Raw genomic sequence first — 17,954 nt, forward strand, 5'->3', positions numbered from 1 at the left:
AACTCTGGAACAATCTACCTAGTGTTGTTCGGGAGGCAGACACACTCTGTCAGTTTAAATCTAGATTAAAGACCCATCTCTTTAACCTGGCATACACATAACACACTATCACATTTCTATAATTCAAATCCGTTAAAGGATTATTAGGCTGCATTAAATAAGTCAACCGGAAACGGGAACACTTCCCATAACACCCGATGTACTCATTACATCGTAAGAAGAATGGCATCTACGCTAATATTAGTCTGTTTTATTCTTATTCTGAGGTCACTGTATTCACCCAAATCCAGTCCTCTTCCAGACCAGATGGTCACTGTAGCCACCCAGATCTAGGGATGTGCGCAACGACTAATTTGACTGTCGTTTAAACAAAAGTTTTGTATCCGACTAGTCGACTAGTCTAAAAGCAAGAAACCCAGTGCCTGGACATCCCGCACCACCACCGAAGTGGGTCTTCGTTAGAGGAATAGACGGCGCGGACGGGATCACAGCGCCGGCGGGTTGTAGTGAATGACGTGATTTGACACTTGCTGGCTTTGGCCAGCCTCTAAACTAATGCCTACGTGCCTGTATTGAATATGATTACGCATCGCTCCAGTAGAGTTATTGTAAGACAATTTGACATTATACAGTTTACACAAAACTTTTCCGTTTCCTTCTAATTCAAAATAATCCCACACCTTCTCATCTTTCGCATGGTCATTTTTGAACTCGCCGCAACTGACGAAGAAAACGCATGTGAGGTCTGAGGTAAAAATTTAGTTTCCGCCCAGATAAACTTTTAAAAATAATGTATTATTTTTCAAACGTTTTATTTTAACTTGTTATTTAAAATGTTTTAAATGCAATGTTAAAATGATGGTAATTTGAATGATAAAATCATGTTTTTGTTTTTCTTTTTTTCTGTCGTGTAATCAACTATTGTTTTCGGTGTCGACTAACAGGAGCTGTACCGTTTAGTCGACTAGTCGAAATGACCCGCACATCCCTACCCAGATCCAGTCCATATCCAGACCAAATGGTGGATCAGCACCTAGAGACGACCTCTACAGCCCTTAATGTCAGCGGAGACCATGTCAACTAGACGAACCCCAGAGACAGATACCCTGTGAAGACCTTGTCAACTCTACGGCAATCGGGACAAGACCACGGGAACCAGACAAGTCCTCTGCAGAATCTGACCTATGTTGCAGCCTGGAATAAAACCACACCATGCTGGTTTCATCTGGCCAGAGGAGAACTGCCTCCCCCCCAACTGAGCATGGTTTCTCCCAAGGTTTTTTCTCCATTTCTGTCACCGATGAAGTTTTGGTTCTTTGCCACTGTTGCCTTTAGCTTGCTTAGTTGGGGACACTTAATTTCTGACAAAAGATTGTCGGCTTGATTGCACAGACACTATTAGAAGAGAGCAGAACTGGATGATGACATCACTGAATTATCAATGAACTGACTTTAACTGAAAAATTGACTGTTTGTTATTGTCCTCTTGCATTATTGACCAACTATTTTCCTATCTGTATTGTATAAATCGCTATATAAATAAAGGTGACTTGACTTGACTTGAAGCAGGAGGGGACTTCACACAAGTCCAGTGATCTGTTGAAGATCAGTGTGAAGATGCATTAAAGCTGGACAGCACAGGCTTTAAGGCAAGCTGGAGAAACACCGTCTGGGTCTTTGGCTTTCATTATCTTCTGTTTCCTGAAGATTTTACGTACATTATCTTCACAGATCTTAAGTGCAGGCTGAGAAGCAGTAGCGGGGAGGGAGGGAGGGTGTTGATGGCTGTGTTGTGAGACGGTCAGAGTGGGTGTGGGGTGTGAGACCAGGCTTTTCGAACCTGCAGTAAAAACTAATTCAAACTGTCAGCTAAAAGTTGATTCTCCACAGTACTGGGGGACGGGGTCTTGTAGCTGGTGATGGCTTTCAGGCCCTTCCACACTTATGTAGGGTCGTTGCTTGAAAACTGTTTTTTCAGCTTTTCAGAGTAGCTTCTCTTAGCTACTCTTATCTCCCTATTCAGTGTTTATTTGGCCTGTATGTACAAGGCTTTGTCCCCACTCCTGTAGGCATCCTCGTTGGCCTGGCGAAGCTGTTTGAGTTTTGCACTGAACCAAGGTTTGTCATTGTTATATATTAAATAAGTCCTGGTTGGAACACACATGTCCTCACAGAAACTGGTGTAGGATGTCACGGTGTCAGTGAGCTCATCCAGATCATTGGCTGCAGCCTCAAAAACACTCAAATCAGTGCAGTCAAAGCAGGCTTGTAAATCCCATTCTGCTTCATTAGTCAATATCTTCACAGTTCTTACTACTGGCTTAGCAGATTTAAGTTTCTGCTTGTAGGCTGGTAGAAGATGAACCAAACAGTGATCAGAGTCCCAGAGCCACTCGGGGGACAGAGTGGTATGCATTCTTTAAAACTGTGTAGCAATGGTCCAGTATATTGCTGTCCCTGGTGGGGCATGTGATGTGCTGTATTTAGGCAGTTTGCGGGTGAGATTAGCTTTATTAAAATCACTAAGAATGATAATGAAAGCAATGAAGTTGACTGTCAGACAATGCTGTGTATGTTCCAAAAAAATACAAATCTGTCTAATTTACTGTGCAATTTAGCAACTAACCACATCATGTCAATTGACTGTTAAAATAACATAACATGGACCTTTTCAGTAATAGGAAAAGAGGAAACTCAAGAAAGCACCGTTCCTGTAAACAGAAATCTTTCCAGTTAATGGGTGTACAGTAAAAAATAAAAGCACATTTAGTGCACATTATCTGCAACTACAAACATATCATAAGTAACATTATGACAGCACACAACAATTAGTCTGGCACTGTTATGCTTTGTGCAATATATTCAGAGCACTCTCCTATTGATAAATCCTACATTTCCAACTCACTTTTGGCAGAGTTCTTGGATAGCTCTTGGCTTTTGCCGTCCTCATCATCGATATGCACTAGTGTGGCCCTCAAAGTAACAGCACCCTTGCCCTTGCAAACACGGGTAGGGTCCAGCTCTGCAAAAACATAGAGCAAAGAAATTCTTTCAAAGCACTAAATAAAGTTTTATATTACTGATTTGATATTACTCATAACGTTAGTCCCCCAAATACTACAAATGCTGCTCTTACCAGTGGGCATGAGATCAGGGGAACTCTTCATGATTCTCAAAGGTGTTACTCGCACAGCAGATACAGTGCGCCGACAGGGTGGACATGCTGCAAGACACATACATCCATAAATGAGATGTGGTAAACAAAAAAAGAAACCAAGTAGAGCAATTATAATTGCATTTATTATTGTTTTTAACCTCCTCTGTGACATTTTGTGACCCACTTGTTGAGAACCACTGAGCTAGTTTTACTGAGTTATTGTTAGACTTTATTGAGAACAACAGCACTAATAATGGTCATATAGAGACCTGAGGGCTTTTTAAGTTCTAGGAAGATTGTAATCACAGTGTTCTCTGAAGGTTGGCACAAATATCAAGGAAAGATGGATGAACGGAAGGAAATAGGGGGGCTGGCAGTGAGAATACTGATTCAACAATGACTCAAGCCAGAGAAGAAGACAGAGAGAGTATGTTTGTGATTGCTTACTCATGAGCCTCCTGCATCAAGACATTAGACAGCTATTATTCCTTGCTACTGTCTTTTATGTATTACTTAATGCGGTGTTACAGCTTAAACGGTGTAAAAGAGGCTTAAACAATATCATACGGTATCATATATTTCAGTTGTTTTCTATATCTGTGTTGTAATTGTTTTGTATTGCATGTTTCATTCATGCCCATTTAATTGTAACTAAAGGCCAGCTAGGCTGGTGTAACCTCAAGAAACTGGATGGAGATACTGAAAATGTGGCACGCTTACCAGGTGCTGCATCAAATTTCCCTGTGCCCTCTGCTGGAGAGCCCTGCAAATGAAAATGGGTGAAAGCAGAGATGAAGGGAGATGCTGAGACAGGGAACAGTATTGCTCGGCAAGTCATCAGGAAAGAGAACAAAGAATATTGAGTGGCTGGCAATCAAGATTTCGGCAACTCAACAACAACACCTTAAAGATATGTTCCTTAGCATTCCTACAATTGCAAAAAAGCTGGTGCAAAAAGTACGGGTGGGCAATATAACCAAAATCTTATTTTACAATTTGAAAAGTGTTATCACAATATATCGTCCTGCTGCCCAGCCCTAGCGAAAAGTATGACAATTAAGCAGTGATCACCAAAAAAAAAAAACCCTGGCCTATTTGTTGAAATTGCTTGCTTGACTTGCTTGGTATATTTAGGCCTGAATAACATTACAAACAATCCTACTAATATGATAAGCGTGAGGGTGCTGCTGATGCATGAGGAGACTGACAATCCCTCTAACTGATGTGTCACACCTATGGCTGTGGTTCACACTGAAACAAGATACAAAGTGACCTGTTACAGAACATTGGCTGAGTAAGAAAATATGGGTCAATGAAAATGTATATGTTTCAGTAGCTGCCAATGGATATCCCTCTAGCACAGATGTTTCTGCCCTGTAACAAATGAGTAAATTGCTTTGGATAAAAGTATCTGCCAAATTAGATAATGATTAGTATTTTAGATACTAATTACTATTTGCCAAACGAGAGCTTTCTTTAGACATACAAAATATTACAGAGGTCCTGGATAATTGCAGGTATTCCTGTAACATTTCTAATGGATCCCAATGTAAACATTAGCCATCTGTCTCTATGCGATATGTTCTGTCTCATTGACTTAGCCTACAGTTACTGTCTATAGGAAATCAGAACCAGTTAATTAGCCAAATAATTAAACTTAGATAAATTAATGGAGCCTATATCGTAATGAAAGTATATGAGATATATATATATATATATATATATATTATATATATATAGATAGAAGACTCTTTCAGATGTTTACAGAAAAGGCTGTTAGCACTGGATTTACCCACTTGAAAACAGATATCATCCTAGTTGTTGAACAGTTACGTAACAGCAATTGTGTAATTCAATAATACACAAATATGCTGTTTATTTTAAATGTTTATATAGTATACTGAATTAGATAAGTGGGTATCATTTTCTACTGTAATTTTAAAAACAGGTCCAACTATAACAGCTGCATGCATCAATCAAGAGTCACACGGTTTGAGGATCCTTAATACTCTGAATTGCTCCACATGCTGCCTTTGTAGAAGATATGCTAATAACCCTGATTTAACTTAAGCTTTGAGGCGATTTAGTAACTAAATTCAAAGCCATAATAGTCAATAATCATATGAAACAGATTTATTTCTGCACATTAATCTTGTTAATATCATTCCGATTCACCTTACCTGTAAGGACCTTCACCTTCAGAGAACCTCAGCTGAGCTTAACTTGGTTTAAAGACCTAACAAGCACCCAAACATTGAGGGCACCCTTTTAAATATCCTTTGTTGTGGCCTATCACAAAAATCCCAACTATCATGTTCTGTTCTCTTCAAAGAGCTGAACCTTAACAATGCTTTGCCTCTTTCAACTACCAATATGGACCTTTCAGCACCTGCCACCTGGGAATGTGGCACCTACTTAGCAGGTCATGAACGAATTAAAGCACCCTGCTATCCATCCACCTCTCCATCCCTGTCTGGCATGCCAAGCACCTCATGAGGCTATGAACTATATTAAAGGGGTCATATGATGCGATTTCAAGTTTTCCTTTCTCTTTGGAGTGTTACAAGCTGATTGTACATAGATAAGATCCCTGAAGTTGCAAAGACTAAAGTCAGTCAACCAAAGAGATATTCTTTATCAAAGTTAAGACTCTTGATCCGTTGAACCACTACTGTTGACTGTTTGATTTGAGGAGTATCAGAATATAGGGCATGGGCCAAGTTGGACTAGACACAACTTTCTCACAGTAAACAGTGATCTGGGTGGTCATATCAAGGTCAAAGGCAATAAGGCATAAACACTGACAGTTCAGGCCACTCAAGTGTATTAAAAACACTTATTATGATTACAGTCTTCGTCCAGTCCGCTAAAAATAAAATAGATCCAACACAGTCATTCAAATAGATTTAAAAGCCATGCTAGAAATTAAACCATATACTGTACGTTTGAGTCTCAAATCTGTGACACAAACAAAACCGAAATCTTATTATATGTCCAAGCCAGCCTTGACCACAACAAATGGTCTCTCTTTAGTCCAAAATCATGCTCCCCATATATTAAATCAAATATCTTTAATCAGCTGTATTTTTTGTCATGTCATGCAACAGATTTGTGTTCAAACAGACAAATCATGCGAACAGACAAATTGCTGGAAACTTGTTGCATTGTGCTTGGTAACTGTTGCACTCAGTCCAGCTAGCCTTCTCGGGGCAAAGCTGTAAAACAGAGCCACAGTGGAAAGGCTCATGTCAGACAAGGGTCCAAGTCTTTGTTTCAGAACCAAAACAGTGGCCCAAATCTCACTCAAGGCCAAGCTGTAACTCTCAGGTCCACAGCTTTGGCTCATGTAGTTATTGGTAAGAAAAGGGTCGTCCTGCAGGGGCACTTAGTAGCTCAATAAATCAATTCCTCCACGGAGTCTCTTACATTTCTGAACGTTTTAGCTCACTGCAAGTCCAATACAAAACATTAATGTTTTATTTATAAAGACAAACTTTTTTGTTTTACAAAATGAAACTCCACCTTTACAGTGACTGTGAAGATATATATATATATATATATATATATATATATTTTTAAACAGAACAAATATTAATAAATGATTATTAATAGTGATTACGATTAATCAGAATACAATTCTATTCATTAATTTAATTAGACAGTCCTGACCTTCTTTTAAGTAAAAGGAAAGTCAGACAGAGAGAATGCGATTTTGCGTAGCTTGTCAGTGAACTACGGCTCTGTGTAGTAAATGCTGCTCCATCTGAAAGCACGTGCTGGAGATTTACTACTAATCACAGAACCGGCTTTACTGACGAGATGAGCATGAAAATCGCATTAAATTTTTTGCCCAGGCCTAATTTATGGTGAAAAACTGTAATAGATCTAACGGGACACTTCATGTAATTTTATAGTAAAACTGAATACTGTTAAATGTACAGTTTTTTGAAGCAAAAAGGAACAAGTCACTTTATAATTTACAGTGAAAAGCCATAAATTGACTTTTTTGTTATCAGTTATGTACATTAGGGTTTTATGTTACATCTTATCATCTGGTAACCACAGATGAAATAATCATGAAATAAATACCTCATCCTGCTAACACACATTTATGAGCATTTCTCCTAAATTGCAATTATCACATAGCATACTAGCTCTACTCACCCCATTTTTCAGCCACAGTCTGTTTTTAATTCAGAATATTATCAATAACACACTGTAAACAGTGGTAACTATTTGAAGTTTGTTTTGTTTGATTTAGGTTGATGTTAAATGATATATTATTAAATATAACCTTACATATTTTACATATATACAGTATAAAAAAATCTAAATTCACATTTTTGTTCGCTGAATTCCCTCCCTTCCACTGGCTCATTTCTGTGAGGAACGCCTCTGTCTTGTGAACGTCTAAAATTTCCTGCATATCAATAATGCTGCTGAAAGCCTTTTAAGAACTTGGGAAACCCTGTGAAATTCAGCCAGATATTATGGATTTTGATGGCAGAACTATTGGCATAATAAAAGACTTTTCAAATAAAATCTGTGAGAACTCTCCAACAAAAAGTTAGTAAGTCACAGCATTAGATTCTAAAGCACAGCTGAAGGTCATCATGTACTGTACATCCCTCATGGTTTTCCATTACACTATGCCAGTCCTATTAAAATAATAAAGGGGGTGACACAAGAAAAAGTACCATGATATTCCACCCAAGAATCTCTGGGGATCGCCTCATTCAATTTCCATGACAGCTTTTAAAGAGTCCAGCTTTAATACACAAAGGAGATCTACAAGGGGCCTGCTGTAGCTGGAGCGAAGGGGCCGGAGGGGAGGGGGGGCTCTTACATAACACAGTTTGACGTCTGCTTTGTCAACAAATGGCAGAGGTGGGCAGAGAGAGAGAGTAAAGCTCACCAGGATCACAGCAAACAGCTCCAAACATGGCTCGAGAGTAGCGCTGTAGAAGAACAACCATGGGATTTTAATTGAGAATAGACCGTAAACATCTTCAGCAGACACACTGGACGGTGGCCTAGACTGTCATACTCTCAACACATTTCAACAACGGCATCATAAAAGGAAATGTATTCAACTGTGGTATTTGCCTCAGCCACCGTTCATCTACACGAGTCTTTTTCAGAGCATGACATCACTGTGAGAGAAAACTCTCAGCTATATTCTGGAATAATAGGAAAGACGATGCACAACTCAAAAGGGAACTAATAACTCCAACAAAATAAACACAGGTGTAGATAATAATAATGCTGAAAAAATAGCCAAAGATTTGTGCACTTATTTTGTTTTACTCGCTATTCTGAACTCCTATGGACTTTCAGGAACACAAATAATGCACATCAAAGCAGCTTTTCTATTACAAAATACTCTGATTTTTGAAGCTGAACCACCAAGCACAGAGTTGAGTTGAACTAATGCATTTCAAATAGGCCTGTAGTACACAGAAAAAGTAGTTTTGTGGTTTACTCCCATTTGTCCTTTTCCCAGCATGCACAGGGATATGAATAATTATAGTTGCCTTGCTTGACCGTTTGCCAGTTTTAATTACATCGATTTTGTTCCTATTATTAGTAACTTGCTGTCTTGCAACATCAAGAGTTTATCCCTCTATTAACATGATTAGTTAGTTGATTATTAAGTGTTTGTGTGTAATGAGCAATTCAATTTTTTGTCTCAAGAGTGTTTAAATTATGGTTTTCAATAGTTTAAGACAACAAGCAATTTACTCTCCATGGCGTACATTAATTTAAAGAAAAGAAACGCATAACATTAAATGATTTAAAAAGGTATAAATAAGGGGAACTTTGCATACAGTTATTTTTAGGTTATCTTTAATCTTGGACATATGCAATATATATATATATATATATATAAGTATATAATATTATATCCAAGTTATATTAAGTGATATACACTACTGTTTAAAAGTTTGGGGTCAGTAATATATTTTTTAAAGAAATTAATACTTTTATTCAGCAAAGGCGTATTAATCAAAAGTAACCGTAAAGACATTTACATTGTTACATTCTTGCAAAAAATGTCTGCTGATCTTTTGACACTTTAAAGAACCCTGAAACAAATATTAAGCAGCACGACTGTTTTTAACATTGATAATAATAAGACATTAAATTGTAATAATATTTCACAATATTACTGTTACTGCTTTGGTTAGCATAAAAGACTTCTTTCAAAAACATTTAAAAAGTTTACAGACTCCAGACATTTGAACGGTAAGTCTATATTTTTACAGTTATTTGATATAAATGGATAACTGTTAAAATGACAGCGGATTGTGTCATTTTCGGTTGAAGATATTTTGAAGAATGTTGGGGTAACTCATACAGGTTTGGAACAACTTGAGTGTGAGGAAATGATTATTACATTTTTGGGTAATCTATCCCTTTAAGATCACAAATACCTCAACTGAAAAATAATCATTTATGACGTAATAATTTAATACATTTTCTATGACTATGAAATCATAATAGTAATATCTTTTATAATAGTAATAATAATAAATCATTATAATTACTATAATACTAATAGTTTGTATTATCTATGATTAACAAGACTACTGTTTCTAAGTAAAGATTACTAAAATGTACAACCATTAGAGATTCCGCTCACAATCACCTGGCTTTATTACTAATTAAATATTTCCATACCACTACCGAGCATTTATAACACACTATTAGCACGGCTACTGAGAGCTATCTTCACAAACATGCCGGTAAAACTGTGATCATGCCATCTGAAAAAGAGTGACATTTAAAATAACATTATTACATCACGGAATACAGAAGCCCATTATGTCTGGAAGATGTTCTAGTGCACAGCTGAGTCAAAGTCTCCGGGTCTGGCCCTCACAGGCCTCGGCATTTGCTGACCAGGACAACAGGCAGCCACAGAGGGAGGGGCAAGGGGCAAGCGGCCCACGGCGCATGCACAGCATCAACCGCAGCCCAAGCCAGAAAAAAAGCCTTTGTGTGCAGCATGGATGTTCTAGAAGGACAGATGGGGCAATGATAATGAGTTTCACACTTGGGATACAAAGCAGTGCGTAACGGGGTGGCTTTTGATATCGAATGACTGACAAAGCTCATAAGGCATGAAGGAACTTATTTTGTAGGTAATAAAAATAAAAATGGACCAGACTGAGATCTGGGATACTGAATTTTGGTGCCTAAGTGAACAGCTCAGGATGTGACACATAAGGTTTAATGACATTTAACAGCATCCATGATTAAAAAAAATTATAATAAAAAATAAATAAATAGCATTCCAAGTTCCATATAGTTAAGTTGTTTTGACTTTGAAAAAAACAAAAACAAAATATAATTCAAGAAATACTAAGAAAAGATTATAAGAATTTACGTAATAAGGTTTTCTTTTTAATGAGGCTTTTTTATACAGTTGTGTCACGCTGACATTTGGGACTTTATACACCCAAAAAATACCGAAATGAATTTTAAATCAGAATTTAAAAACATGTTAAACATAGAACATGTGTATTCAAGTTATTGTATATATGTAATGTATAATTTGTTTTGGAATAAATAAATGGATAGCACAAAAGAAAAAAAATGCCATGTACATACTAATCATAACTCTGTATTAGTTGCTCTGTGTTATGCACACAGTGTACTGTATAACAGTGTACAATGCAAAAACAAAGTAAGAAAAGTCTGTAAAAATACGGCCCAAAGTACCATGTTAATATGAAGGAATTTTCTGTATTGAATTTTCACAGGTGTTTTACCTATATACACTTAATGTGAAAGGTATTGGTCATTTTCTGACAGGACATTACCTGTCTTTCTATGGATTTTTTCTTTGCAATAAAGATATCTGGCCCTGAAAATCTCACCAGGCAACAATTTGTCAATATTATTCTAACCAACAGAGATTGTAGGCATCCAACTTGCAATGCAGACAGAGACAACTGTTTCAGACCTCTCAGTTATGTGACTGGTGCCTGATAATTTTGTCAGGGGATGTAGACTATTCAACCACACCTAAAAACGGCTCTATGATAATCCAGACATTTCAAGTGCTTCCCTAATGATGGAGCACCCCAAATCTCAGTGTTGAGCAACATCACCAGGCACAGCCTTTATAAAGCAAGCCAAGCCATACACATTCACACACACACTTGGACTTCACACTCTCTTGAAAGTTGAATAGTTCACAGCGATCTGAATATTAACACATTATCTGAAGGTCCATCATGTTGAGTGTCCCAGCTATGTGTTACATGCCAAATAAATTAAATGCATAACATTTAAGCCATGACATATCATCGTCACATTCTGTCTAAATATGATCTGCACTCAAACTATGAACTCTCATCGGGCAAACATCATCCGAACACTGAGTTCAAGCCAGCTGGTCCACAATCTGTAAAAACAGCAAGAGGTGAAAAGAAAAATCTGTCAGCACAACACAATCTGAAGCAGAGACGGTCTGTTCAACCTCTTGTTTGCATTAGCGTGCTGCTTTGTGCACACAGACCTTGAAATTTGTAGCGCTAACCAAACATACAGACTCGCGCGCACTTCAAGTGCCACTCAAAGCCACGCTGCAGTCAATTGGGTAGAAGGAAAGTATGGGGTTAGATGAAGGTTGCTAAGCAACATGGTGTAAGATTGAAATGGTTTGGATGGGAGTGGATGTGATGTATGATCTGTCAAGGCCGCGTCAATCATTGTCTGAGGCCGCAGGTAACCAAAACATATTCATATTTGGACTAACAGCATGATTACGAGCATGATATTGCTTTTGTACAACAGTTAAATAAACAATAAGTTAACATTACATACATTTTAAACACAATAATGCCAGTTACTTTGTGTATTTAGTGCATATCAGGCAATATCGGGTCCATGTCCGGTAACTCATTCTTCAGCAATTTTTTGAAAGAATCAGCCGAGTGAATGATTCAATGACTCACTCACTTTTTTCATTACTGAATGAATCAGCATTTTCAAATGAAACAACTGACTGAATGAAGCAACTTGTAACTTGCAGAAAAGATAACTTGCAAACACAGTGTTGGAAGGCCATATGGACTTTCATCAAGCATATGTTTACTGGTAAACAAAGTCATTTTCTTTATTTTTCACTTTCCTGCTAAGTTTAAAAAGGATATTGATTTGAACTGTTCTTTTTGAGAGACAATTGCCAAACAGGGCCGTAGCTGAGGTATTCGGGGACCGGTGCATGTTGTACCTGTGGGCCCTATTTGAAATAGTTTAAATAGGCTAGCACAAATAAATGACTAGAACAAAGATACAAATTAAGTAAGGCTTTTTTTCAGGTTTGGTGGTGTTTAAGTAAAGAAATTTAATCAACAAATGTAAAACACCATTGCATAGTGTTCACTGTATAAATTAAACAGATTAATTTTGTGTTAAAGCTACAAAATTCAAGTTATTAAAGAGCAGAGAGTAATTTTCTCTCTCTCACTCTTTTTTTCTTGGATTAACATTAAGGACACCGACAGCAGCTAGTAAATTAGGCACATTCACTTTAAGACACAATCTATGGAACCAATAATGAAACACATCTTTATCAACTGTTTATGTTCACTTATAACATAACCAAAGTTTTCGAGGATACTCACCAAGAAGGGCATTTTGACAATTTGTTTATGTATTTGTACGTTCAAGCGCAATAGACAACTCAATTCTGTGGTCGCGAGCTGTGTGACGTGGCTCTCTGTATGCACACAGAACACAGTATGCAAATTCTTTCGCACTTGAATGCTTTAAAATCGCTTGAATGTTTGGCAAGGCTTAAAAAATTTGCAAATGACAAGCTTTCGTGACAAAGTGCAGCAGTGACCGATCGGGCAGTCCATCAACCGTCCTGAGTGTCTTTCACACTGGCCCTGGGCAACCCGTTAAAACTGCCTGGGTCCCCCCGACAGCTGTGGGCCCCTATAATCGTCACCACCTTTCTCCCCACCAGCTACGGCCCTGTTGCCAAAACATTGTTTTATTTATATTTAATTTTCACTAAATATCATATACATAAATGTAAATACAGTAAAACCAAACCCTTGTTTTTGATTCTTGAACACGAGAAAAAAGACAAAGACTTTATCTATATGCCTATCTTTACATTTATTTCTATAATTATTAGCCTGTCTCCCTGGCTTTGTGTTTTCTTTTATTTATATTATTGGAGTTTTGAATGTACTTTGAATATACAATGTTTTTTCTGTTGTACTTTAACTTACATTTTTTTTTTTACAGTTTATTTTATAATTATTTTTAAATCCAATAAAGAACAACAAAAACAACAACAAAAAAACAAAGTCAAAGTACATTCAATACAGTAATGTAATAAGAGAAATCAAATTTAAGGGCTTTGGATGTTTTGTTTTTAAGCAAATAAATAAAACAGCTTAATCTATTAGCAGACATTGGACATGTATTATGTTATGACGTATTTGTAAGGCCAAATGGCTACAAGTTGTAAAATACAATACAACCAGTTATAACACAGCAATATTCTACATGGATTTGCTGGAGATCTTTAGAATCATTACAATTCACCTGTGTCACTGATAAAGACAACATAACACATTAACTCATAATTAAAGGCACAATATGTAATTTTCGCCGCAGGAGGGCGCGTATTCAAAATAAACAAAGAGGCAAAGGCATAGTTAGATGACGCCGTGACTGAGTGTGGAATCATGGGAGTTGTCGTCTTCATCCCCACAGCCGATGCAATCCGACGGGACTCGGGCAGAAATCATGTTCATGGATGAGCTAATGATTTATTAACGTAGTAGAATGAAGGAGGGTGAGGCTGAAACCCGTCGAAGCGAAACGAGGCCACTGAACGAGTGTGACACACGGCTCGAAAGCAGCGGAGCTTTTATTATGCCATTTATTATCGACCGCTTCCGCTCCTTCCGGTCGTGAGTATGTGGGGGGGGAAAGCAGCGCTGTTTTATCATACTAGATACATTTGAAAGTTCTGTTATTATTCTACTCTGTGTGGTCATCACCGGTCTAATAAAACGCACAACATATTAAAGCGTCTTTGGTGTTTCCATGTTTTCTACAAAACAAAAACAGGAAATCGAGGGTGTATGACGTCATTGGCAGGCGACACAATGACACTATGGACACGGTCCGTGTCACTAGTTAAAATTGCTTATTTCTCTGGATTTAAACATCCTTCGAAACATTTGGGATAATGTAAGTACACAAAATATATAACACTGTTCTAGTGGTTTTTTGGATATTTTAATAAAAAAATCTTACATATTGTGCCTTTAAGTCAAATATGTATAACCTGGTGTTAAAAACAAAGGATACTATTAATATGGTAATCCCCTCAATCCTATGGATGTGAGTGACTCAAGAGCTCCAAACTCCACCATGAATGGGAAGCCTGTGATTTTAATCCTACTCAGAGCACTTCCTCTGTCCACGACCAGAGCTTCATTCCATCTGCTGTCATACGCCTGCCCTTGCTCTCCTACCCATTCCTGCCTGCTTTTATCCAATTAAGAGCATGCAATGACAAACATAAAGGCTTAATTTTTGGTGTTTCAAATAGCAGTGAAATGTGAAGTGGCAACAACTGGCACTAGGAGAAATGAAATAATATCATGTTATTAGCAGTCAAATCGTGTCTTGGCATAATTGCAGTGCTACAAAAAGGCTTTAACTAACTTGACAAACTTTTATGCCATTATCGGTGCTTACAGAGCTGTAAAAATACTTAAAAATCCTGAGATATCATGGCCTCTCTATATGTAACAACCTGATGATCCTATAAGATCACCAGTGTCAAATGTATTACTTTATCAAATCATTCACAAGAAAACTCAATTAGACAGTGTTTCACCACCAATCTTTTGGGTGCCTGTTCACCACACTAGACAGTAATATGATTCTACAGAAAGCTTATAAAATATTAAGCAGCCAACACAAATTATTCATTATCTTTGTAAGGAGATGGCTACCAAAGACGCTGGCAGGAACTTCTCACAAATGTTGTAGTTTCTCACCTACTTAAGATTTTAATGTTGTTCACTTCCTCTTGAAATACTACATATCTCCTGTGCCAGAAAATGACGATAACATCATATAGGTCTGGCACAGGTGCTGAGCTGAAACATCTGAGCTGAACATTTTCACAGGGTGTGTTTTAAGGTGTGAGATGTTCTTTCTTTTCTTTGCCATTGTACAATCCCCTTGTCAGTGTTCTTCAATTGCATTACAACTACATTATAATAATAAGGAACATAACAGAACTAGTTATAACATTTTGCCTTGTGTTAATTGTTGTAGGAAAACCTGCTGATGAACTATGCAGTTTATTTAACATTTATAAAAACTAAGCGGTAGGCAATACAGAGCCTATTTCACTTTAGTCTCTAATGCCACTAAACTATTTTTAAAGAAGGAAAAGTATGTTATTAAGTTATGTCAATAAGTTTATATACCTGATTTTCAAGCCCTTTGAGAAATACAGAATTTGCACAGATTGTTCTGGTTTACAACCAAATCTCTAAAAACAATTCCTATAAAGTAAGTTAACCAGGTTAAATAATCTTATAAAAGAACAAATATTAAGAATATGTAAGTCCTCAATTTAAATAATTAGAATTTCTTAATTCTTCCAAGGGATTTAGAATTTTGGTTAAAGTATTGCCTTTGTGGCGGACAGTTTATTATGGGAAGTTTACATCAGCATAAGTGACAAATAACACAATTGAAACAAATGTTGCATAAAGAATAGAAATCACCCTCATTATACTTTTACTATTATTTTTTATATGCAAACTGTAAGGCTAGTTACCAACAGCATATATTTCTGAAAAACTGCTTGGTTTCTAGCTTGATTATGCTGGTCATTTATGGTCTAGAGATGATGGATTAGATGAACTACCAGCCTGTGAGACTGAGGTTGACCTGGCAGACCATGATAAGGTTAGTTGGTAGACCACCGGAGCTGGTAGACTACAAGTTCCACAAATCATCTTAAGATGGAAAAAAACTTTTATCTTTTTATCTCTACAATCTTTTATCTTTTTAAATCTTTTATCTGTGCTCCATCACGAATCTACCAAAAATTGTCCCACTTCTGCATAGCTCATCAAACATACTACTGTATACATCTGCCGCATACACCGCACTGCATTACTACTACTACTCATCCTTACATTCATCTTCGTGAATACAGGCAGTTATATCACTAAGATCTGGATAAATTGTCTTATGTGTCCAGTTTATTTATTTTTTCAAGCCATCTACAATGTGATTGTTAAACTCGTGAAGATCGTTTCACACTGTCCTGCTCCCTCCGCATATTCAGTCAATCCTATTCCTCCACAAATCATCTTAAGATGGAAAAAAACTTTTATCTTTTTATCTCTACAATCTTTTATCTTTTTAAATCTTTTATCTGTGCTCCATCACGAATCTACCAAAAATTGTCCCACTTCTGCATAGCTCATCAAACATACTACTGTATACATCTGCCGCATACACCGCACTGCATTACTACTACTACTCATCCTTACATTCATCTTCGTGAATACAGGCAGTTATATCACTAAGATCTGGATAAATTGTCTTATGTGTCCAGTTTATTTATTTTTTCAAGCCATCTACAATGTGATTGTTAAACTCGTGAAGATCGTTTCACACTGTCCTGCTCCCTCCGCGTATTCAGTCAATCCTATTCCTTATTTGGATGTCAAGTGCAGCCGAAGTCAGATCTCTTTTTCTGCAGAATACAAACAATCTCTATCCCATCTCCTTTATCGGACAATTCATAAACGCTTGTGCTTTCAATAAGCACTGCAATTCATAGTTTCACCCTTTACATCCGCCAATATAGCCATACAATTATCACTATATAATAATATCACTAGTGCTGAAGTAACTGAAACACTAAGCCACGCTGCCGCACTTCTGCACTGCACATTTCTGCAATGGATGGCCGCTGCGGTTTATTATATTAAAACCCTGGGCCAAATAATAGTAATAGTAGTCGAATACTGGGAATCTGATTGAGAATGAAGCATGCGTTGCGGAATACTCACCTTTCTAAGGAAGCAGTCCAGGTTTCCGTATTGATAACGCTGCTGCACGCAGCACAATTCAGTGACGGTCACCGCACGCCGCTCACCCGAGCGTGGAGCCTCTCACGCTCTCATCACAATATCACTGGAGTGGGAGGAGAGGGGCGTTCCGTAGAGGCACAGACGTGTAATCAAACTTTTGTTTCAGCAAAGGTGCATTTTCAGCGCACATTTTAAATAACAATAACAAAAATACATTTAAATGATAGGCTACACATTACATTTAGTTAATAAATTCCTAGTTTATATTAAATTGCAACAATAAAAATTATGCTAGTTTAACTTACATGTTGGAAATATTCATTTTTAGCGTTTTTGGGTAATAAGTTAGACTATTTTAATGTAAGTTATTTAAAATATTTTAAGTAACGTTAGTCTTGCGCCCCCCTTGGAAGTTTGCCGAGGCCCTCTAGTGGTCCCAGGGCACTATAGTTTATAGATGAGGTAAAAAATAAAAATGAAAGAAAGAAAATCAAAAGAAAATACTTTTAATATAATTAATTATAATAATATGCATAAAAACAGTCACAGGATTTGGCGAAAAAGTCATTTTTAAGATTGACATGAAATGTATTAAGCAAGAAGCAAATATTTAGCTAATTTATTGAGTATTAAATAATTTGGCAAATGGAATTTTTAGCATATTATCTAAACCAAAAGATAAAACA

General features: G+C 37.0%; 1 protein-coding gene across 1 annotated transcript in view; it reads right to left on the reverse strand.

Moving 5' to 3' along the window:
• LOC107743599 (sorbin and SH3 domain-containing protein 1-like) overlaps window positions 1–17,954 on the reverse strand; it is a 56,298-nt gene that overhangs the window by 37,409 nt on the left and 935 nt on the right. Inside the window, exons 2-5 of the mRNA XM_016556928.1 lie at window positions 17,248–17,346; window positions 3,878–3,920; window positions 3,137–3,223; window positions 2,906–3,022 (exon numbers count right to left, since the gene is read on the reverse strand). Coding sequence (XP_016412414.1) covers window positions 2,906–3,022; window positions 3,137–3,223; window positions 3,878–3,920; window positions 17,248–17,346 — 346 coding nt within the window. The remainder of the gene's footprint in view (window positions 1–2,905; window positions 3,023–3,136; window positions 3,224–3,877; window positions 3,921–17,247; window positions 17,347–17,954) is intronic.

This window comes from Sinocyclocheilus rhinocerous, unplaced genomic scaffold, assembly GCF_001515625.1.
Source record: "Sinocyclocheilus rhinocerous isolate Xijiao unplaced genomic scaffold, SAMN03320098_v1.1 scaffold677, whole genome shotgun sequence".
NCBI classification, from domain to species: domain Eukaryota; kingdom Metazoa; phylum Chordata; class Actinopteri; order Cypriniformes; family Cyprinidae; genus Sinocyclocheilus; species Sinocyclocheilus rhinocerous.